The 24,289-nt window shown below is 39.8% G+C and overlaps 1 protein-coding gene across 6 annotated transcripts in view; it reads left to right on the top strand.

Moving 5' to 3' along the window:
• FGD4 (FYVE, RhoGEF and PH domain containing 4) overlaps positions 1-24,289 on the top strand; it is a 103,925-nt gene that overhangs the window by 54,693 nt on the left and 24,943 nt on the right. For 5 of the 6 annotated variants that reach the window (XM_064420940.1, XM_064420942.1, XM_064420944.1 and 2 more), the window contains exons 2-4: positions 7,122-7,286; positions 15,302-15,473; positions 19,491-19,977. In XM_064420940.1, coding sequence (XP_064277010.1) covers positions 15,382-15,473; positions 19,491-19,977 — 579 coding nt within the window. In that variant the 5' untranslated portion in view covers positions 7,122-7,286; positions 15,302-15,381. Of the gene's footprint in view, positions 1-2,357; positions 2,377-7,121; positions 7,287-15,301; positions 15,474-19,490; positions 19,978-24,289 lie in introns of those variants that run through there. The other variant, XM_064420941.1, reaches the window with a different exon arrangement.

The following is a 24,289-nucleotide window of genomic DNA, read 5'->3' as shown; positions in this document are numbered from 1 at the left end:
TCTCTTCAGTCATGGGTTTCTGGAGATGTGGTTTGAACATTTCTTTTCTCTGTGTATTTAAGAACCCCCCCTTATTCATTAAATAGCTGATGAACTATTCCACCATAATCAAAACCATTGTCACAGTGTGTACAAGCATAGGTGAGTAACAAAAACCTCAGTGAAGAAATGGTGTGGTTTGGCAGAGGACCTCAGTCATAAGCTTCTACTTTCAAACTACAATCATTTGGAGTTCTGTACAGTGCTTTTTGTTTTATTGGAACAGCATCAGCAGTGCAATGTTATATTATTGTGCTAATCCGAAATTGAAACAAATGTTGAAAGATAATCCCATTAATTGTTGACTCATTTTAATAAGACTCACAGCAGATGCGCAGGTTTGCCTGCAAGGAAATGATTGTCAGAGCCAAAAGAACAAAGATTGCAGCCAGACAGGACAACAGAGTGAAGCACACTGAGTCTGCCTCCTGTAGCCAGCATTGGCAGGACATTTGTAGTGACTGTGGAATTCACCATTCAGTTCCTTGCTTTGTGTGATTCACTGTATGCGAGCCTGAGATCAGGGGATTACTGACAAATCTTATTTAGTTAATATTTTGGTGCTTCCTCTTAAAGCTTGGACTTTATAATCTTAAATTTGTTACCTTAAATATGTATCCTACTTAAAAGTGGTAGCATCCATAGCAACTCCACCTTTTTGGTAGAAGTTACTGAAAGCTCTATTTCAGTCTAGAAATGAAAGTTGCCATCAGAAAGATGTAAGATTTCTTCCAAACAAAACAACTGTAATGCTTGGCAAAACATGGGAAAAGCAGCATGGAATGTGCAAGTCTCCCAAATACCTGCAAATCAAACCAGTGCAGTAATGTCTCATCTTAGACCAAGCAGATATGGGAATATTTGGTATTGGGTTCTGTCACTGATGCTCTGCATAACCTGCCTCAGTTTATTAAAAATTAAACTATTTCAGAAGTAGTTTCTTCTTTTAAAATAATTTGGGTGTTGTGCACAGTTAAACTTGCTGAAGTTTCTTTCACTTTTCCTTCTGTATTGCTGCTCTATGTATTTCTTGCCAGTGGTTCACACACTGTTGTGCATACCACAATCTGGAAACCTTTGCTCCCTGTTACTAAGTAAGGTACCATATCTACCAAGAAGTTAAATATTTTCTGGTTATTGGCAACTATCATATAGCAAGTATTTGATCTGACAGTTTGAAATTCAGTAAGGTTTCCTGTTTAACTTCACTGTCACATGCTATGGGTGCATTCACAGGGGTCATTAAACTAAAAGAGCAGTATTTATATACTTTTTACAATTTATATCTACCATATTCACTTGAAGATTTATTTACTCCATCCAGAAAGGCAGGTAATATTGGTTTGGTAATTCTATTAATGTTTGTGTGCAGTGAGAAATAATAGTTTTATATGGTTTACATCTTTTGTAGTTCCAGAAAATGGTGTACTTTCTTCTGTTGAACTTATAATATTTTTGCTTGTGTCTGGGGAATAGCTCTGCAAGAAAAGAACCCTACATTTTTGCATTTTGCATCTGAACTAATCCTTTAAAAGAACCTGATCTGTCCCCTATACTTTGCCAAGATTCCATTTTTCAAAGATAATTCTAAACTGTCTGTTATTTGCTATTTATTTTTCTGGCCAGCACCTATTTGCAGGAAGAAAACGAATTTATTTGGTGAGACAGCCCTCCTGACTTCAGCAAAAGCTATTTTTTTCTCTTTTTGCAGGGTTTGGTTGTCAGCTATTTACAGTATTTCAGCACTGGGTCACCACAGTGAAGCCTGGTCTGATGTTTAACCTTTATAGCTCATGTCCACAGAACAGAATATCAGTGTGGAGTTTCTGCACTATTCTGAAGCTGAAAACATTCACAATTCTATCACCACTGCAGTGGAAGAGTGAGATGTATCAAAGCACAACTGTGTAATTAACTTGGAATTATAGCTTTTAATAGGAAATGAAGGAAGGAAGATTTATTTTTTTTCATGAGAGAAAATGTTGGCTTCCAGACTTTCTACTCTCCTCCTTCACACTCCTAATTCTCAGATAATTTGAGCTTAGTCCAGTTGTTATTGACACTGGGTATGCTTTGGCAGTATAAGCCGCTCAGGAGCATGTCAGCTCCTCTCACAGAAAGGATAAATCTGTGAAGGGGAAGTGCCAGGTTGAGACTTAGGTTTGAGGGCGGGTTTGGATACAACTGTGTGCAGAATCTATGACCTCATGTGCTGGATGTCTGGCTCAGCCTCAGCATGTGGTGCTGTAACCGAGAAGCCGCTTTGTGCCTTCTTGTTCGTGATCAGGGAGCTCCTGCTCACTCTTGCTCTGCCCTTGCCAGCTCCTGTAGTATTTGGTGAGTAGGTGGATGGGTTGGAGTAGTCTCTGCTGGTGCCAGTGTCACTTAGCACTCCTCTGAGCTGGCAGGAGAATGTCTGGTTTGGTTGCTGTTCCTGAGCCAGTGCCTTGGCAGGGTCTATTTGCTGAATACCCACTTCTGTCCAGGGCTGCAGGAAGTGTGAGGCTTTGCATTGATGTTACATGAAAAGATCCAGCAGTAGGAGAGCAAGGCCACAGCCACTGGGGTAGGTGCTCTTGGGAATTAACACATGGGGCATGCATAGCTATATAATTTAAGAGAAGTAATTTTGATCCTTTAATTTTTCCTCTTGTCATAAGAGACTAAAACTTCCCCCATATATTTTGTTTACATCCAGAAACACTGCATTTCTTTCATTCAGAATGCATGAACAAGAGTGGGATCACAGTGACAGTAAAAATTAGGCAGTGCTGCAGGAATAGAAGAGCACTAAGTGGGAATGAAAATAAATACAACAGAAGAGTTAATGGTGTTGATATTGCCTTATGGAACTGCTGATGGAGGACCCATCAATACTAAGATATTAGTGTAACCTTCGTGAATATAAATGAGTAATTTTTTAATCTTACTGGCACTTCAAGCAGGCTGATTGTTTGTCTCGATGTTTATGGATCCAAGTTATTTCTAATTAAAATGCCCTGAAAAAATATATAATGCATCACCTTAGCTTCAAACATACTTGCAGATGCAAGCATGTTTGCAAGCATTCTAGCTTCTCATTTCCTTGCAGATGATAAGCAAAGTAATTAAGTGCTTATCAAATTTGCATTGTTTATTTCTCTTTTCTATTAGCTATTATTACCTCTTTCTCCCTTACACTTCTTAAATCTTTCCATCACCTTTCTCTCTTCTCGAGTGTATTTAATTATTCCTGATTATAAGAGGGGCATTTTAATCATGTACCAGTCAACACAGTAAGTGGCTGGTAGTATTTTGTTGTGCATGGCATTTCTGACTTCAGGTAAAATTTCTTATTTTTATTATGGTTATTATAATTCTTATATTTTTTTATAATTCATAGAAGTAGCAGAAGTGCACAGGTGTTTCTTTAATCAGGTCAGAAATAATCGTGATGGGATTCTATTTCAGCCCAGTAAAAGGTGCAGGTTTTTGCAGCATATCTACATTTTTGCATATCTAATGGGATTTTACATTGTATTTACAGGACAACAACTGTATTTTGAAAAGGCAAATTGTGTTACTGCTTACTTAAGCCTCGAGAACTGAGCAGCTCTACTGAAATGCATTCTGCTGGTTGTGGAGCAAGTATTTGGGCTGAATATTGCATGTTTTGGGCTTTTGTTGTAACAAAATGTATTATTACATTACAATACACTTGAATACAATACACTAGATACAGGAATTTTCACCACGAGTTTGTGTTTTTGCCACAATTTTATTGTCTGCATCACCTGGAAGGTGGTATTGTTCATTGCCTAGAAACTAGGGCTCAGATTTCCATGGATGTCAAAGGATGCACCTTGCCCAGAAAATTTGACTGCTCAGTTTTGTATAGAAATATGCTGTGGCTAGATTTCTGTTACGTTTTACCGTTCCAGTGTTACATGGCTTGAGGAGGTGACACAATTAACAAAATCACTAGTTTGAAATATGGGTTAAATGTCTGCAACATGTCCATCTCAAGCAAACATGGCTCCCAGAGAGGAAGGAGGAATTGTTTAATGGCTTGTACAGCAATAACAAATTTGAAGTCACTCTCTTTCCCCACTGCCCCATGTCCTGAGTTGTTGGTGTGAAGCCAGAGCACATCTTGAATCAGAACACCTCTTGGATCTTTTGTTTCCTGTAAGCAGTTGCAAAAATCCCATTCTAGAGAAGCACTCTTTTCTGTTGCTTGTGTTACTGTTCTGTCTTACAGTGGACAAGCTTTACAAAATGGCTTTTGCCCACTGAATGCAACTAATATTTCCCAGTCTAGTGGAGACCATAGGATGCTGACAACAAAATTGATTCTTAAGGCCACCTAATATTTTTGCATTAAAGATTTGTTTTCAGCTGTTGCTGCTTTTGCTGGACTCTGTATTAAGGCTATGTGTGTGCATGTGTAAACCAAATAGAATGAAAGTCTGAACAGCTGCTTGAGGAACAGGGGTTGTGTTGAAATGATCTTATCAGGCAGGTCTAAGGCAGGGCTGCTGCTGCTGCTGAGAGGAGCTGTCCTGTCCTCTTCCAGCCATAATCCCAGCTGTTCCCTTGTGCAAGCAGCATTGCTGGGGTGGCTGTGAGGTCAAACCCACCCAAAATGCACTCCAGCTTCCACCTGCCCCATTTCTGCTGCTCATTTCACAGCACAGTGCAACAGGGGCTGGTGCTGGCCCAGGGGAAGTAGTAGCCAGAAGCAGAAGCTGGAGCAGAAGGTGACAAGGAGGGGAGACCATGGCTGACCACAAAGCAGCTCTGTTCTCAGCAGCAGCTCGGCATTTGGCTGGGCGTTATGTGATTGTGAGTGATAACCTTCAACAGGTGTGAATGCCTTGATAAAGCTGTGCGTGCAAAATAAGTTCCTATTCTGGACACAGCAGAGCCTCATTTCTTAGAAAATCCTTATAATACATAAGGTAATATTTTGATGGAGATTTTTAGCCTTGGTCTGAGCAGTTGACACAGCAATGCCCTTTACTGAGCTGCACTCTGGGAGCTGTGGATTTTGCAGAATGTTGGCTGACAAATCTGCAAACCAATAAGTTTTCAGAAAAGTCCAAGCCTTCACACTTTGACCCTCACTGCAATCTTACACGTGATCTGAATATAGATTTATAAATCGTGTGCAATTGCCTACCCAATTTGTGCAACCTAATGATACCACAGGAGTAACTCTTCTTAAATTTGTTTCTGAATTTAGAATTGCCCAATTGGGGTGCAAACTGCTACATTTGTAGCATTATTTTTATGGAATTCTGTAGGAAAGGGAAACCCAGCCTGTTGGCTCTTAGGTGAAGACAAGGAAAACTTGCTGGTCCAACTCCCTGTACCATCAGCTTGGTCTTTCCAAGAGCTTTCATAACTCCCACCCCCAGGAGAGACAGATATGGAACTAAATTATCGTGTTAGGATTTGAGGAATGCCATGGGACAGAGCTCTCACTGCTGGAGTACAACACAGCTTTTTGTGGATGGGAGTGATACCAAAGGAAACAGAGTCAAGGAATCTCTGCCTGAGATAACAGGCATCTGAGACTTTGCTTCTGTAGAGTGGGGGCCTTGTTAGATTATCCTCATCACTCTGGAATGACCATCTTTATGTTCTTGGGAGATCCCTTGCTATGAACGAGATCCTTGGATGAACTAGAAGATGCTGTGCTGCTGCTGTGGGTGTTGTGCATGCATTGTCACCAAGTACTGGAGCTTTGGTAGCACGGATTGCTGATCTCACCGTGGATCTCTGCAGGAATCTGTGTTGGTAGAGGCAGCCTCTGGGTAAGGCTGCCTCAATGTTCAACAGGAAAAATAGGCTTCCAGGAAATAAAGAATGAATACTTGAAAGTATTGTTGGAATCCAGAAAATGCTGAAGAATCGTTCAGCAGCATAGAGCATTAATTGTAGCATCCCTCTCCATTACTGTTCCAAGAGCAGGCTTGGCTGTAGCTAGGGGTGGGTGGACTTTGTAGTGGTGAGAGGAAGTTGGATGAGACCAGAGGGTACAAACTCTGCAGACCAGTTGCTGTTCAGAAGATATAGGAAGATCACCTTATGAAACAGCTGAGTGGGTTTTGGATTTGCTTTTCACGGAAACATGCAAAGAAAAACCCAGCAAAGGCAAGCAAATGGAAAGGGTGGTAAACAACAACAGTAAACAGAGATGCAGAAACTCTCCTAATATATTTTTAATGAAAATAATTATGACAACATCACAATAAATGATAAATGGGCTTTTCTCGTTTTCCTTGCTTCTTCCACAAAAACATTCTGGAGCTTTTCTGGTTTAGTGGTAAATGAATATTGACCTAAGTGACGTCTCAAAGTCCTTCATACTATTCTTTCAAGTTTTGGATTGTGTTTAGAGAACCAATTGCTTTTAAGCTGCAAAACTAGAATGCATGTTTTTAGTTTCTATAATCACATTCGAATAAGTGCTTTTATTACCATTTCCATTGTTTGAATATATTTTACTTTATATTTTCTTCTACATTTCTTATCAACAACAGCATATTGATCCTGTGAATGAGAATAAATTCCATTCTGCTAAGAAATAATTTCTTTCTGGCTTTGTGCTGTGCTCTTTTTTTTAATACTTATAATAGGGCCTGTTCCTACCAAAAGAGACACAATTAGTTTAGCTGACTTTTGGGTCCTTCCATCAAGTAATTAAATAAGTGTTCTGAATATACAGCATTTTGTACACATTTCAAATACAGAAATAGAATAGATGCACAAAAGTGCTGGTTCTGTTGAACCAGCTGGTCCAGTTCTGTTGAACAAGCAAAAATTCAAATGGGAAAAATGTCTGTTGGTTATTGTCATGTTCCTATAGAAGAGCTTAGACTAGTCATGGTGGAAGTATATTCTTCATATCCAACCCTTCAAAGTTTAAACAACATAAAAAATTTCAGTGAAAGGCAAAGAGTATTTTTAGGATGAGACACTCTTAAATATTTTAATATTCTCTGTAGAGAATTGTTAGCACTCTAATAAATGTTCTTGTAGTCATTCTAGCCTATACTCAATCCCGTTTCTTACTTCTGTGTGTATTCATTTTCCAGGCAGCAGCGTCTGTCCAAAGCCTTTGATACTGCCTAGAGCTTGTGCAGCGGGTGCCACAGCCAGGCTTGCGGAGCAGAATGTACGCTACGAAGCGGCTCAGGGAATAAATGGAAGTGTGCCACTCAAACAGTCCCCGCGTTCAGCTGCAAGTCCAAAGCCACAAGGTAAGTACTCTCAAGTATTTTTGTTAGGGAAGTTGTTCTCTCAGACTTCTGAGAGCAGCAGAGCACCTTGAGACAATTGTATTTGAAAGAGAGAAAACCATGGGGCATAAGCTTGCTACTGAAAGACAAATGTTCTGTAAATGCCTTGTGATTCTGTAATTTCTGTCTTGTTTTTCAAAAGTGTTGTTGTATTTGAGCTGGGAGGTTTGGACACTATTTTTAAACTGGAGTGTGTGACAGTCTGGCTTCAAGGCAGGAATGGTTGGAAGATATTCAGGGTCTTTGGGGTTCTCGCAGAGATTGAGAGGACCCTTCCTGCAGGAGTATGTGGAAAGATGGGAACTTTGTGTGCCAAAAGCTCTCAGTAATGTACACAGACTAGAATTAGATCTCCTTTCTCTCTGTTTCTGTCCATAAATATCTTTACTCTTAAAAGCGAAATAGATCAATCTGTATATATATGTGTGTGTGTGTGTATATACATACATACTTTATATATACACATTTTATATGCATATATGTATAAGTATCTCTGTATAATCATACATATATAAAATCACTATTTATATTGACTCAAACCATCTTTTTTTGTGGTTTTCTCAGTAATATTGTTGATTCTGCTGTGGCTAATCACAGCTAAGAGTCACTACATTCCAGACGTCTTGAATTCAAATCAAATCTGGACTGATATCTTTTAGAGGTGACATGCAATAGGAACTTTGCTTATTTTAAAAGTTAAAAAAAAAGTTTTGAAGACATAAATCACAATACTGCTCAGTGCATTGGATTCTGAGACACAGCACTGATAAGACAGAAATGAGAATTACTTATGGAAAACTAGATGTGGAGAGCTGACCCCAGCTGAATGCCAGGTACCCACCAAAGCTCTTCTATTTCTCCCCTCTTCAAATGGACGGGGAGAGAAAATATAACAAAAGGCTCCTGAGTTGAGGTAAGGACAGGGGGAGATCACAAACTGATACTATAATGGGAAAAGTTGAATTTATTATTAACCAAAATCAGAACAGGAGAATGGTGAGTAAAACAAATCTTTAAAACGCCTTCCCCCCGCCACCACCTCATCCCCAGTTTCTGTGTCCTTTCTCCAGTGGCAGAGGGAGATGGGAATGGGGGTTAAGGTCAGCTCAGCACAGGTTGTTTCTGCCACTTTTCAGGCAGAGGAGTCCCTCCCCTGCTCCAGCTCAGGATGCCTCCCACGGGAGAGTTCTCCATGAGCTTCTCCAGCATGTGTCCTGTGTGCTACAGTTCATGAGCTGCTCCAGCATGAGTGGAGGGTGCAGCCCCTCAGGCACAGCCTGCTCCAGCATGGGTCCCCCAGAGGGTCACAAAGCCAGTCAGAAAACCTGCTCCAGTGTGGGCTTCTCTCTCCAGGTCTGCAGGTCCCTGCCCGGAGCCTGCTCCAGTGTGGGCTGCCCATGGGGTCACAGCCTCCTCTCAGGCATCCACATGCTCCACCACAGCTCTCCTCCAGGGGCTGCAGGTGGATCTCTACAACCCCACAGACCTCCATGGGTTGTAGGGGCACAGCTGTCTCACCTTGGGCTGCACCATGGGCTGTGGGGGAATCCCAGCTCCAGCACCTGGAGCACCTCCTGCCCCACCTTCTGCACTGACCTTGGTGTCTGCAGGGTTGTTCCTCTCACATATTGTAACTCCTCTCTTCTCTGAGCACAGTCATGGCTGTACAATAACTTTTTGCCCCTCTCAAATGTATTATCACAGAGGTGTTACTCCCTTCTCTGATGGCTCAGCCTCGGCCAATGGTGGGTCCATCCTGGAGCTGGCTGGTATTGGCTGTGTTGGACATGGAGGAAGCTTCTTGCAGCTTCTCACAGAAGCCACTCCTGTAGTCCCCCCAGCTACCAAAAGCTGGTCCCACAAACCCCGTGGTAGATCACATCTAAATCAACTACAGAAACTAGAATCACACAGAGTCATCATGTAGTGGAGTCCAAAATATCTGTATCACTCAGTGGGAAAATGCACCTTGAAGAATTTTGCATCAGTCCTGAGTTAGTCTTAGAGCTAAGGGCAGGAAGAAATTTTTAGGGTGTCAAGAAAGTTTTGTTTACTTCAGGAGAATAAAAGCAAAATAAAGCTGGGGTTTTTTTTGTGTGTAATTTGTTTTTGTAGAACATTTGCCAGTATTGTTAACTAAACTAAGAATTTTTGCTAGTCATATGTAACCATTACTTATCTGAGGAGCCTTTCTGTACCAGTTCCTAGGTCTCTGGAATTAATCCTCTACAGCAAAGGGAACATGTGTTCTTCCTAAGAAAATATTTTAGAAGTCATTAATGGATAAATAGAAATGTGCTATCAATAAAAATATTTAAAGCCTTTCAAAAACAAAGCCAACATACTTATTATAAAATTTTAACTATTAGATAAATTAGGAGTTGTATATTATTGGACCCCATTCATTCAAGTTACACAGCTGTTGTTGCTCTTTCCCAGCCAAGTTTCCTTTTGTTTGTCAATATTGTGTACTCCAAAATGTGCCACAGCCAGGAATAGTGTGGTGGTCTAAGAAATGCAGCTGTGTAGATGAAATTCAATAATACTGTTGTAAATAGAATTTTGTGTCTCCTCTGTTCATGGCTCACTCTCCATTTATGAATATTAAATATGTGCATCAGATGGAAGTTTTATACTATATCTTTTGTTTGGCTTTTTATTGAATTGAAGCTAAAGAAACCAGAATTAATGAGAGAAGCATTTGGGAGACTAAATGTTCTAAGCAAACTAGGCTGCTCTGGTTTATTGATTTAAAAGTGGCCACTATTTTTTAAAAAAGCTTTAATGTGGAGGTACAAAAATGTTTTTGGTTTATAGCAGCAGGAAACGTTTTTCCATATGATAGTTCTAGTCATGCAAATACTAAGTGGCCTTTAATAGTGAAAGGAAACAAGATGACAGACTTGAATTGTACTGCCAATATATTTGGTTGTGGAGGAACTAACTGCAAAACGACCTTCATCCGACCTACCAAAATAATTAAAATGAGAGGTATAAACATGACTTTAAGGTTGTGTTGCAGGTGTGGTACAGCCATTTTCAGTAAAATTTGCTTTATTAAGGGAAATAGAGCCTTAACATTGAGGAAAAATGTTCAAAATCTTGCACTTCAAGTGAACCCTGTACTTTTGTCTGTAGCTGGTCTCTGAAAAGTAGTTTAAGTATTTGGAAACAGTTCACTCAGGGTAGCTAGGTCAAGTAAATAAATTTCTGCACGCAATCCAATATAAAATTATTTACTTTCATTTTAATTTTTCTCCCTGGCATTTCAAGGAGTAAAAACCTGTCCAATACACTGTCAGTAATAGCAGAATTTTTGTTCTCCAATAATTCCTTCCATCAATTTTTGTTCCCCAATAATTCCTTCCATCAACAAGTCAGCAATTCATGTGTCAGATTTCTGTCTGTAGCAGAGTTTGATTCAGGAAAATCTTTGGAACAAATTTGGAGCAAAGCCTGAAACTGGCTGAAAAGCTGATGAGGGAGTTGAGCAAAGGAATCAGGGCTGCAGAGCAAATCAGTCACAGTCTGTGTGTCTGTACCAGTTGTGAGATATGCTGCTTTGCCTTTGCACTAATGCAGTGCATTCCCTGATAAAATGGACTAATCCACACTGGGGACAGTCAGTGGAAATAGCAAAATATGCTACCACATATGAATCCACAAGAGAGGAAGAAAATTGTTAAATAATTTGAAATTTGTCTTTGCCTACAAATATTTGGGTAGTGATCTGAACCTTGCAATAGGAGAGCTCATGTAGAGTGACTTGTAGAAATTGACTTTTTTCCCCCTAGTTTCTTGTATACCTTGCTCTTTGATCCTCTTGCATCAGTTCTTTTATGATGTCAAATTGCTAAATACTGGGCACTGAAACTGTTGCCTGTATCAGGCAGTTTTATTGTGGGATGCAAAATATGTGGAAACGCTAACACTTCTTCAAAGCAGTGAAGTGCCTTGTCAGTTCAAGACTGTGCATCAGTTGCTCATTTAAATTTTTCTAATGAGAGCCTAGGAGTACTTATGAATCTCCTGCTGAGGCTGAAGAGGCATTTTTGTTTGGGTTGGAGGTAATTTTCACTCCAAAAGATGGCCTGGTTTGTGCTACTGTGAAATGATAATGCAAGAGATTCAACATTTAAACTTTGGCAGTCAATTTTAGCTGCCTATCTGCTGTGTAGCATGAATCCTGTCTTCCTTTCTCAGTTATTATATAGTCTGTGGATAAAAGATGACAGTGGCCTGGGCTTAAAAAAGCTGAGAGATCTCTTAAAGGTCTGAGATACAGATTGTACTTCCCTAGCAAATGAAACTTGTACAGTGAAAGGTGAATTGAACTAAAATTGGCAGCTGTTCCTAACTATGTTTCTCCAGTCTTGGTGGTCCTTTAAGAAACCTGCTACAATGTCTCTTTTATCAACAAAACTAACAAATCCCCAAATTATTTCTGTGAAGAAGACAAATGAGAGGACAAAAGACATCTGATGATTATTGGTCTTCTCTCTTGATATACTATTGAAAGATTCTTCTTGTGACGTGGACTGAAAATGTGGAAACAAACATCTCAAAGAGAAGATGAATTTTTTCTCTCTTTCTGCTGTGTTTAGGTTACTGCTTATTTTATATTGCTCTTAGGAGTATAAGTCTTTGGCATCTATTCAGCAGTGCTCATTTGATATTCCTGAAGGTGATGGAGCATACAGGGTAGGAAGATGGATGACTCAGCCAGGAGAGCTGTAGTTGCTTACCACAGGAACTTTTAACTTCATTTCCATTGAGTCAAGGCATAGCAGCATTTTTAACCATTGAACACATTATACTTTCTAACACAAGAGATAAATTACCTTTGCTGATATGCTTTGGAGTCTGCAAAGGTGGTTGTACCTTTTGAGCCATTTATATAGCATTACCTGACATTTCCTTATGGATATATGCAAAGTTGAATGCACTACAGCATAAATCTTGGTTTTGGCTAGCAGTGTACAGTATCTGCTACCTCAGTATATGGAAGGGTTTTCTTTGGGCAGAATAAGCAGTTCATATCTCCTAATGAGCTCAAAATTCTGCAGTACAGAGGCAAGAGTATTTATAGACTCAAACAGAACTCTGTATTATGCAGGTTACTACAATAGGGCAGTCTTTTCTCTTTTTTTCCCGTTAAGATCCTTGCTCTGCACACACTGAAAAATAATCTGATTAAAACAAAACACTGCAGAAGTACACTGAGGAGAGAATTAATAGAATTTGCTTTCCATAATCCCTGTTAACAAGGCTGACCTTTCAGGAAGGTTTGAGGGTTGTGGATTGCTTTTTTTTTTTTTTTTTTTTTTACACTACTGATTCTTTTCTTTCCATTGATCTTGTGACTTTTCTTTCTCTGCTGCACTATTTCTGAACCATACAGTAGCTACAGCAGCAACTGGTAGGGGAAATGCTGTCTGCTAGGTGCTGATAGGGAGTAAGGAATAAAATATTTTGTCTAAGTGAATTGGCTGTTTGGTTTGTGGTTCTTTTCAGAAGACATTGAAGTGATTTTCAGTATATGGGGATTGTCCAGTTTGACAAGAGGTTCCTCATTGCTTGCCATACATAAATGCTGCTTAGCTGTGGTTTTTCAGCTGCAAAAGTTTGTGACACTTCCACAAAATGTCCTAGAATTTGATTTTTGTCCCTATGGATCCAGTATAAAAATAGCTACCAACTAATTCCTTCTGCTTTATCAGTAGACATTAATTCCCTCAAGTTTAGTAGTTTTAATATATCCTTGTGAGGATATTAACATTTCATGAGATGTACAGAAGAACTGAAGAGATGTACGAGTCCATTACATAAGAGAACTCACAGGACTGGAGGTTATACAGAGTCCATTGCAAGAGCAAGAAATGCTCCTACAAATTGCTGTGGTGCTGGCCAGCAAATCCATTCCATGACCCCTTTGCTGTCCAACTCCTCCCCGAGGGGATGGCAGTGCTTATGATCAATTATGTGTCCTGCTTTTCCCCAGCCTGCTTGTGTCTCCTTTTCTCAGCTGTCCCATGGCCTTTGTCAGCACAGTGAGCTATTCAGTGCTTGGACAATTATTGGATGCTCGCTGGCCTCATTCTGCCAGGCCTTGCCTGAGCTCCTGGGAAGAGGGAATTTGGGGAAAGCTGTTCCACTGCACTGCAGCCCCGCACTGCACGGGGCTTTTCAGGAGGGACTGCATTTACTGCAGCTGAAGCAGTTGCACAATTTAGTATCTGCTTGTTTCAGCGTTGCAAATAACAAACTGCAAATATTTCAAAAGAGCGGCATTTTGAGTCATCTTCTATACTGCATCCTTCCCCAAACTTGCTCTTTTTGCATGTGTTAATGAATATAAAGCTTCTGAGGACTGAGGATGCACATATGCACAGTAAAGGCATCTGACCTACAGTAATTGTCTTCCTTCTCCCTCTGATTATTTCATCTATCAGCCTTTGCAATTGATATGATTGAAGTCTAAAGCTTTTTATGGCAAATTCATTTCTGCATAGAGTCTCTCATGGTACTTTTCAGACTGTAGTGATCACTGCAATCCCATTAATCTGCAATTAGATTGTTGGAAACACAGACAAATATTATCGCCTGTATTACCTATAAATTAAATGAAGGGAAGAAATGAAAAATTGCTCTTAATCGCATGTTTCTTCAAGTTTATCACCATCTATGATTAGCATATTTGAAATAATATTTTCAACATCCCTTTCAAATGTTAGTTGATGGAATTTAAGATCATTCTTATGGTGCATGGGTTTTCCAGGGTAAGTTAGGAAGATATTCTAGCATCAGCAATGCAAGGAACATGGCTTTTCCATATCCATCTATTCTATATCGTGTGCTAGAGCTTTTGTCCTACCGCAGGAGTGGTAATAAAAGCCTCAAGTCCTTCTTCCCTTCCCAGTGAAGTTCCATTGGCACAATATTGTCTACTTCTGCCGATTTATGCCTGCCTTTCAATATTTTTTTCCAATTTCATATCAAAGGCTTTCTCTGCTCCCACAGTATGTTTTGGGGATGTGTGTGGGAGTGAACAGGTGTACTTGGGAATTAAGGTCTTTTTCCATCAAGGCTGTCCTTTTTGATGGAGCTGGACATTCATTGCTCCAATGTGGAATGCATTTGGGCCCAGACTGTGATGTGCTTTTGTTGCCCACAAATGCTGCATGGTTGCTTAAAGATTTTAGTGCTGTGACTTTAGTTGCTTTATGTGTCACCTTGTCTTTTGTGTTCTGGTCACTGCTGTATTAAGCAGTGGCTGATCATCAACAATCTAATTAGAAGGACTTACGGTAGGGATGGGGAAAAAGCAAGAATAAAAATATGTTTTCAGGGGGAAGGTTTTCAGTAGTATAATTAGACAAAGGTTCAGTGAGTAAGGGAATTTTAAAGCTGAAGGCAAATACCTTTTCTACTGATAATTATTATTGAGGTCACAAGGGATAAGGTAAAGAATGAGAGCACCAGAGTTTTGGGGCAGCAATTTCCTTTATTTTTCCTTTGTGCTTAATTCTTTTTTATTACAAAACCTGCAACCATAAGCTTCTCATACATATTTCCTACAGTACACTGTGAAAACAAACACACAGAAAGAAAACAAGAAAAAAAATGTCTAGTTTGTTTAAAGTAGCATATGGTTCAGCTTTTAGTCAAGAGCTATAACAAGATCCCTAATACCGAACAATGCATGAAGAATTATATGAAGTCCCTGTGTTTGTAAAGCAGCTTTAAGGTTGAATTTTAAGGTTGAAGCCAAGAGTTTCTCTTTGTCATTGCTGCAATGAGTTCTTTGTGCAAAAATCTAATTTGTGAAAGTAACCTGGTCTTGCAGAAAGTGTCCCTGCCCATGTCCTGCATTGGAACTAGATGATCTTTAAGGTCCCTTCCAACAAAAACCATTCCATGAATCTGTATAGAAACTCAAAGAAATTCAAAAGATTGATTTTTGTTGTTCTTTGCAGTGCCTCCAAAGCCAATTCACCTGCAGAAGGCAACATACCAAACCCCTAGGCATAAAGCTTTAACAAATCAGAAACCAAGAATGGAGGAAGAGACGCCTGCTGCTGTTTCTAGTGTCACAAAGGAGAAGTCCAGTAAAGTGTCAGATCTCATCAACCGTTTTGAGGGAGGCAGGTATGTAATAGAATTTGAATTGGTTTGTAACTCTGTTGTGTGGGGATTGTTGGAACTTGAAGCTGTTGATGCCTTGTGAAGGCTGACCTAGAACAGAGGCTAGATGAGTTAAAGAATAAAGCAGCTATTTATTAGAAGGCCTCAAGGGATACACCTTGTGCAGTACAAGAGCCCAACTCAAGATGAGTTCAAAATGGTCACAAAATGGATGACAGGTCATGGGGTCTCACACTTCTATAACTTCTGGTCCATTTCCATATTGAAGCTAATTGTCCAATTATAGCTTCAGCTTATCCCATTCTTCTTGTTTTCCTCTCTTCAGTGCACTGCTGTATATTCTCTTGGGCATGAAATTTGGATCATTTGTCCTTGATCCCCAGTAGAGAAGGAATTATTTTTTCTCCCTACTCTGTGAAGAGAGCTTACCACCCCCTAATATGAAGCTCAGAACCACACACTAAAGCAGCTCAGAATCTCAAAAACATAAAAGCTAAAACCTGAGGCATCACTGTGAGGAAGAATGTTACTGTGGTAGGGCTTACTCCTGTCCCTGCTAAAGGACTTGATGGCAAAACTGCATGTGTTTTGAAATAGTGGGAGCCAGTTGTATATTTAGCTTAACAGGGTGTGCTTTCTCATAAGGCATTAGTCCTAATTTTCCTTTAAAAGAAAGAAAGAAACTTGCAGCATTTAAAAAACAACCTGAAAAATGTCAGCAATTTGAAATAAGTTTAATACTGAGGCTAATATTAAATACCTTTTTTCTTGAAGAAGAAAAAAATACTTTTATGAGCAAATAGAAAAACATAAAATACTGGTTTTAATTTCATACTGTCTTAACTTCTTCAGTCGTTCATGTGAAGAGGGTGAACTCTACAAATTATTTGTTATGGTATTGCATACATTCCCTTAATGGCTTGTTTTGTAGTACTTGGTGATTTTGGTGGAAAAGCTCATTATTCTTGGGGTTCCATTCTGTGGATTATGGGAAACATTTGGAACTATGGGAAAAAAGAACCACAGTCAACACTGCTTTCACAAAATGGTGTTTCTTGGGTGTCTTTAATTAGATACACCTGATGCATCTCTAAGTAGATGCATTATAAGCTGTGAAACAGAAGTTTCAAATATATTTGTACAAAGAGAGTGACTTTCCAGGAAGCCCATGACAAAGGAACAGCTCAAGAAACAGTCCAGTGATAGTTGTGCATTGCAAGTTTTGGATGTGATTTTTTCATGTTCTCTTGGGACGTGAAATCCCTTGGATCTCAGAAGGGATGCCCCCTGTAGGAGTGAATGAATGATGCACAACAGAGTACAAGAATGCATGACCTGCTGTGGGGCCAGAGTATAAGGGCTTTCATTGAAAGAATTTTCCCTCAAGATGGGTGAAATTTAATCCTTTATATGGAAGCAGCTGAGCATTGCAAAAGTATGTTTGCCCATTGGAATAGAAATAATTTCAGAGCTTCATCTGCAAGAAACTTTTGTCATTAGGAAGAGACTTAATTGCACTTGGTGATGACAGGTGCTCAGAGATGGGAAAAAGAGATTATTGCAGCACTGGAGGTCTTGTGAATTCTTTTAGCACTAGTCTCTAATCCTGCTATCACTCTGTTTTCCAGTCTTCCTCCAAAGCATCACCCAGCTTTTAAACAGTGCAGTATTCATAGGAAAAAAAAATATTTTCTGAAAGAAAACTCTTCAGGTTCGTTGTGCCCTGCACCACTGAGCCCTACATTTCTTCCTCCTAGACCTGCCTGCTGTGCTGTGCAGGAACTTCTTCCATATTATGCAATAAAAGTAAACTAAAAAGAAAGAAAGAAAGAAAACATTCTTGTTGCTAGACCTTTACAAGTACAGACATTTTGTGGAATATGGGAAGCTGAGTTGGTTTTGGGCAGCATAATTTATTAGGTACACCAGTAATATCTGTCCAATGATGAAATTCTAATCAAGTCTATGATCTCTGCTTATGAGAAACTTCCATGATTAGCATGCTGGGTTCTGGATTATCCTGCTTTGGCAGTGGAGGTAATTCCTGGTATTTTGAATGAGCTCAACCCACAAAATATGTCTTCTGTGAAGCTGAACTTCAGTTTAATTAAAGGTCTTGAAATGGCTAGGTAGCATGTTCATGAACCGCAAACTGTGATTGTCAACTGTAATAACTTACTTTCATTAGTCTGTACAGCCCCCAAGCATGTAGACATGTCAGAAAGTTAATTAAACCTCTTTGTGCTGGCAATTGAAAAATGTATATTAATTTTATCCTAGAGTTAAGTTTATTTAATAAAAAAGCAAAGTCTTTACATGACTAAAGAAAAAGTGATTTAAACTTTTTTTTTGTTATATGATGGAAGAAGATAAAGGTAGTGTAAGTTAATTTTGATCTGTGTGCACAAAAGTGCAGAATATGTTTGCAACATTTGTGTAAAGTATCCTATAAATAAGGAGCAAAAGCACAGTTTATAAGCAGTTTTCATCCTTCCAGAAGACGGAAGTTCATACCAGGAATAGTTTGAGGACAGTCAGGAACAAGAGACAATGTGTTTAAAGCACAGACAAATTTTGGAGGAAAAAGATCTTCAGAAAAGATGCAGCATGAAAAAATGACATTGCTAACTAAGGAAACTGCAAAAGAAATGAGATAAAAATGTAAAGGTCCTCATGTAATATTCTGAATTAAGGAAAGGGATGCTAAATGTTCTTGATTGATTTTGTTAGATTAATTTTTAATAATTAAAGAGCTGCTAGGGAATGGGCTACTTGTCAGTTTAAGCAGTGGACTAGGACTTGGCAAACCACAAGCCTTGCTCCATTTCTGCCAATAACCTTCTGGGACACTTTGGGCAAGTTGCTTCATCTATCCGTTTCTTGGTTTCCTGCTCTGTTTCATGGAACTAAGAATAGAAAAATTAGGTTGCAAAAGATGCCTGAATCCAACTGTTAACCCAGCACTGCCAAAGCCACCACTAAACCACGTCCTCAAGTGCCATATCTTCACATCTTTTAAATATCTCCAGGGATGGTGGCTCAAAGTCTTCCCTGGGCACCCTGTTCCAATGCCTGATGACCCTTTCAGTGGAGAATTTTTTCCTAATATCCAATATAAATCTCCCATACACATGGAATTCAAGATGCATAAGGATGTAATGGCTCAAAATGGGCAGAGGTCTGGGTTTCTGATAAGAAAACCTTGTTTGTAAGTGTTTTATTGCATTTCAGGTCTCAGAGCTTTCTAGTATTAAACAGGAAAAAGAAGATTTTTTGGGAGAAATTGGTTATATGGCACAACTCTCCTATTTCCCTGTCTTGTTTTCAAAAGACATGTGTCTGCTAAGGAAGGCAGGAGCCTCCCCTGAAATGGAAAATGTAATCCCTCTCCCTCCAAATTGCTATAAATTTTAAATTAAGGGGCTCTCAGGCAAAAAATATGGGAGCAGAAATAACAGTTCTTTATTAGGGAAGAAAATAAAAAAGATAAAATAAACAATTCAGTAAACCAAAAAAACACTGACAGTGTCAGAATATGACCTGACACCCTGTTGGTCAGGGTGCTGGTAGCAGTCCAATTGGAATTGTGGCTGCAGCCCTCCTGGAGTGTCAGGTGTGGTTCTCTTGGAGCAGGGATCCTGTAGAAAGGATGTAGTCTTCCTCTGAAGATCCAGTGGAAGAGGCAGCTGTTCCTCTGGGAAATCCAGTGGAGAAGCTGTGCTGGTGTCCCAGAATTCAAGATTATATCCAGGTAGGAATGCTTGGCTCTTCCCTCTGGGCAGAGCATCTCACAATGGGATGCTGTAGTTCTTATCAGTCGTGCAGTGACATTCAATAGCCTGTTATCAGCAGATGTCTCCCCGGTGGGAGGAGTGGTTGTGGAAGGAAAGGAAAACTACCCGCTTAACAGAAGACAAATACAATTTGCTTAGCAATCCAAAACATTCCCATACCATGATTTTCTGTAAGTCCATATTTAACTCTTCTCTCATCAGTGTTTTGTTTGCTTGGTGTTTTTAGCTCACTGAATCCTAGCGATTTCAAGAAAGATTCCTCCGTTCTCCACATTACTAAATCTCAAGGAAGATATGGGTCCACACCATCACCTCAGCCAAAACTCCCCTCCCAGCACTCACTACAGAAACAGGGAAACAGTAACACTGACAAAACTCAGGTTGCACAGCTGCCCACGGCCAACGGTGTCGTAGCGCAGGACCAGCCGGAGGAAGAGGAGCGGCGATCGCCGGACCGCGGCTCGGCCGTGCCCACCCCGGTCCCGGATGATGCCATGGACAGCAGCTTGACAAACGGGGAAGGAGAAAGCACTCGCAGAGAGTCCTTGCAAAGTGTGGCTGCCTGTGAGGAGCAGATGCTCAACAGCTGCCACAGGACTCCGAGCAGTGACACTCTGCTCCCACCCGAAAATGAAACTCTAGGAATTGATACTGATGTCAAGGAAGAACCAGCTGAGGAAAGCAGTAAACAAGATCAACCTGTGGAAATAAAGGTAAAGAGAGAAATGGTTTCATTCCTGATATGTCACTACTTTTTATATTTTCTCTAGGTTTTTATTTACAAAAATAGGCTTCCAGGAGCAGGTTAGAAATTGAAAATATTTCAGTTATTTTCCCTTTGAAAAAAGATGAGAAAAAAGTCTTGCTTGCCTTTCCTCACACTCTCCCCTCCTTTACTCTTCTCCTCATCCCCTTGGCTCTTTCCCCATTAGTTATCTGAGGTTTAAAGAAAAAGTGAAACTCAATATGTGTGCCTGTTTAGCACCATGCTTCAGCTGTGCTAACCTAAAAGGGACACGTGTTAGCAATGTATATGAAATAAAATGCCATGTGCTGTAAAATGTAATGACAGAGCTTCAGGCAGAAGAGTTGTGTGAATCCCTAACTTGGATGTAGTTGTCAAGTCAAAGCTGGAAAGACAGTGGCAGTCTGCTAGTGATCAGATAGATGCAATGTTCAGGTTATACTAATACATGACTTTTTGCAAGCAGAACTTGATGAATTTGAGCTCCCTTGTGAGAAAGATTTTAAGTGCTTAAGCGAAGTAAGTGGGTGGAAGGAAATCTGTCTTGGGAAATTAATTGCTGAAAAATGGTTCATAGTTTTCATAGTTAGTTGTGAAAATTTACTTGTGAGTTCGCCTCCTTGTACCAAAGCAGTAAATGTGATTAACAGTTCTGGTCCAGCCATCCCCTGTTTGGCAGGGGGAGCTTGCCCAGCCTTCCTCTTCAACACAGAGCCAAACAGCTGATGCTGGAAAAGCTCCTCACTGCTGCTCAGGTGTGTACCTGCAGCAGTTCACTGCAGCCCTTGAGTTTGGTTAGCTGGGGGTCACATACATACATGCCTGGGGGTAAATTCTGTGAGTGGGAAAGGTGGATGAAATATCCTGGGTAATGATAAGAAAGTGATGGGTTGTGTGATTTTCTAATTTTTTTTAGGGGTTGTTTTTCCATAATGTTTTCTTCCAGTAATGAACAAATGTTATGATCCCCACCTAAGCATAAGCCTGGGTACAGGCCAAGGCACTTTTGGCTTGCCACACCTGTCATAATGTTTTCATAATGTTTCTGTCTCCTGTTGGGAATGCCTGTTTCCCCTCTCTGTGCCTATAAAGTGCTGAATTCTCAGTGGGCAATGATGTTAAGCTTGAATCCAAGTCACGCAGTAAGGTGCTGGGGAGCATTTTCAAGAAAAAAGCTGAAAAGGGAAACAGTTCTGTTTTAAAGTTCAGGAAGGAACTGGGCAAATGCTAATGGCAGCAATCTCATTAAAATCTGTCTTTGAGCTGCACATGTGATCTGTCTTATATTGACACTGAGTCAGCTTGTGAGGTGTAATGTGACTGTAACTGGATGTATATTGTTCACTGGTGCTTGAAGGGTACAAAACCAAGACATACCCATGCAGGATGACTTTTAAGGTTGCACTGGTGCAGAACTGATTCTGTAAAACTGGGTCACAGCAACCCTTCCTGAGATACGTTGTGCAACAAGGACTGTCCCTTTAGTCTGGTGGGGTTAAGAAGTTTGTCTGCCACCCTTTACAGAATCAAAGACTGATTTAGTTTGGATTAATGCAACCTGGAGATGGCAATCAGCCCTGTGGTTGTCTAAATAGCTGCTGCCATGCTGTCTGGATTAGGAGAAGGATGATGAGCAACAGGAGAGTTCTCGTGGAGCTTTAAGCTGTTTCTGTGTTCAAGCACACACTGGTAAGAAGTAAGACATTAGCATTAGACAATCTGTGATTTTGCTAAATGCCTACTTAGTCATTAGAGAATATTAAAACTCGGATGCAGTCCAGTTGAAGTTGCTCCGCACAGGATACTCTCCTACCCTTTTGATTAAAAATATAAGTACAATTGAATAAAAGCAAAAGGAGCAGATGCATGTGAGTCATAGTCAAACTTTTTGAGTCTGACATGTATTTTGATGTTGATGCAAAGTATCTTGTCTCTTTCATGTCATGTTTCTTAGTTCAGGAAAGAGCAGAAAGTGGTGCTCTCTCTCTTTGTAAATGTGTACAAGTACAGTAGAAGTAATCTTAAATCCACAGCTGGAAGGGGTGAATTGAATTGGCAACTGGTGCAAAACCAGTGCAGAAATTAATTTTTGGACTTGGAAAAGAAGTCTTGTTTTGAAACAGTGTTGCTCTTATAATTATTCCCCTCCCTCTCCCATCAGTCACTATAGATCTGACTAAAGACAGATTATTGCAGCTTCTGGAAAAAGTTGAGCAAAACTTATTACATTTGGCAGTGATCTGAAACAATTTCCCCAAACAACCAGAGTAGACTATCCTTTATTTCTCTTATTTACTGAATTGGTTTGAAGGTAATGAAACACAATCATAGCAAGCAAAAAGACAATTAAAAGTTAAAAGTTTCCTGTCTTACAGCAGAAACACCTCCTGTCATAAAAATTGGTTTGTCTAAACTGCGGAGGCTGAATAGTACAAGAACATCTCAATCAATTAACTTCCTGAATAACATCTTGTGGGGAATCTGCTGCTACAGCTAACTGAAGGCAAGAGGACAAATGTGTCAGTGTTTGCTGTGAGGCTGGTAGGAAATAGGGATATAGACTGCCTGCATGCCACAGATGGGGAAGAATCCACTGAACATCTTTTAATAAAGTCCTTATATGATGTCTGCTTTTAATGATAGTGCTGGGGGCTCTGATGTTTCAGATGCAAAAACCTGGTGTAGATACTGGATTTCTAAATGTAGGGTGATGTTTCAGTTTAACCAGGGTAAAATTTTTGGTTTTGCAAAGTTAATTTTCTGCCAAGAAATGTTTTACTGTTGAAAGACTTGAGAGGTTCTAGCAGCTTTTTGATTCTACAGTTTTTGATCTTCTTTAGGAATAGTACAGGCAGCAAAGCTGTGTATCTTCAGCAACCAATATAAATGTATAAATCTTCTTGTGAACAGTCACTACTTTAGGGATACCAGAATCTTCCCACTTTCTTGGCTGCTGTGCAAGAAACAAGCCCAGTGTAATTTAAATTTTATTTGTTCATAGTCTACTTCTCTCACCCTGTCTGTGTTGTTTAATATATTCCTTCAAAGCCCTCGGGGCAAGGACTATGCCTGAGTAAGAGTGAATCATATACATCACTGTCATGTTGGCAGGTACAGTTTTCTTGACAGGAGATGGCTCCTGTTTGGTTTGGATAATAAAAAAGTTCATACTTTTGCCAGCATTTTTCACACCTCTTCTTAATTTCAGAGTTCAAAATAACTTATTTTAATTTCTTAAACATGCATAGTAATATAATTATTCTAAGGATAAGCAGCTTTGTACTAAAGAACTAGATCCAGCTGACAAATTTACTGTAAGCATTGGAATAGAGATTCAGATTTACAGTCCCTGCTGATGCAACTTCTTGGTCTCTCACACTGCTGATATTTTGGTCCACAGATGAAATAATGTACCTGTGTCATGTAAATGTTTTCTATATAGCACACTAGCCATTTCTGTTTGGTTTTATATATTGAGTTGCCATGTGTTATGGATTGTCACAGAAGTTTAAAATTTTCCTTGAAATAATTGTTCCCTGAAGTTCCCCTCAACAACACCCCTGCTTCCCCACTGAGGGCGTGCTGGAAGAAAAGCAGTAGTAGAATTTTCTGTTTTTTTGCATTGATCTGACCTTGTAGGTGGGTGTTCTTGTGCTGGAATAGGAACACGCTGCAGTGATTAAGATATAACTCATGCGTGATGTGCATTTTTCCCCCACACTGAAGATCCCTCTGTCAGGTCGTGCAATTGATGTAGAAAGGAGGTGCAGGTTCAAGAATTAAGATGATGTCTAAGGTTGATACTGAGAGGATTGGAAATCTGGGCTCAGCTCATTTTATGTGATTTTTTTTTGCACTTGCTATGCATAATTTTCCCTCTCTTAATTAGTTCAAGTCATCTTCTAAAAACTATATATTGCTTCTATAGCATTGCTTCAGGGAGAAAGTGGGGTTTTGGGGTGAGAAAAAAAAATCAAATAAAATTACTAAGGAACCAGTAACCTGCATGGTTTTGTGCAAGTCCATATTTGAGATCTTTTGTGAATGGTTGCACTAAGCAGCAAGCTGTAGCTGTAATAGCTAATCCTCCAGCTCCCTGCAATGTCTCTTGACAGCACTTAAAACACTGTTCTGCAGGTTACTGTGGTTGCTATGCTGATTTAAACAGATTTAATGAACAGCTTTGAAGTCACTGTTGAAAGCCTGTTTTTAGGGAGGAGGTTTGCCATGTAGCAGTGCAAATGTGAACACTGCAGATTAGAACTGAAATATGTTGAAAT

The sequence above is a fragment of the Passer domesticus genome, chromosome 5 (assembly GCF_036417665.1).
Source record: "Passer domesticus isolate bPasDom1 chromosome 5, bPasDom1.hap1, whole genome shotgun sequence".
Classification (NCBI taxonomy): domain Eukaryota; kingdom Metazoa; phylum Chordata; class Aves; order Passeriformes; family Passeridae; genus Passer; species Passer domesticus.
The sequence above is the reverse complement of the archived record's forward strand: the minus strand, read 5'-3'. Positions and strand labels throughout refer to the sequence as shown.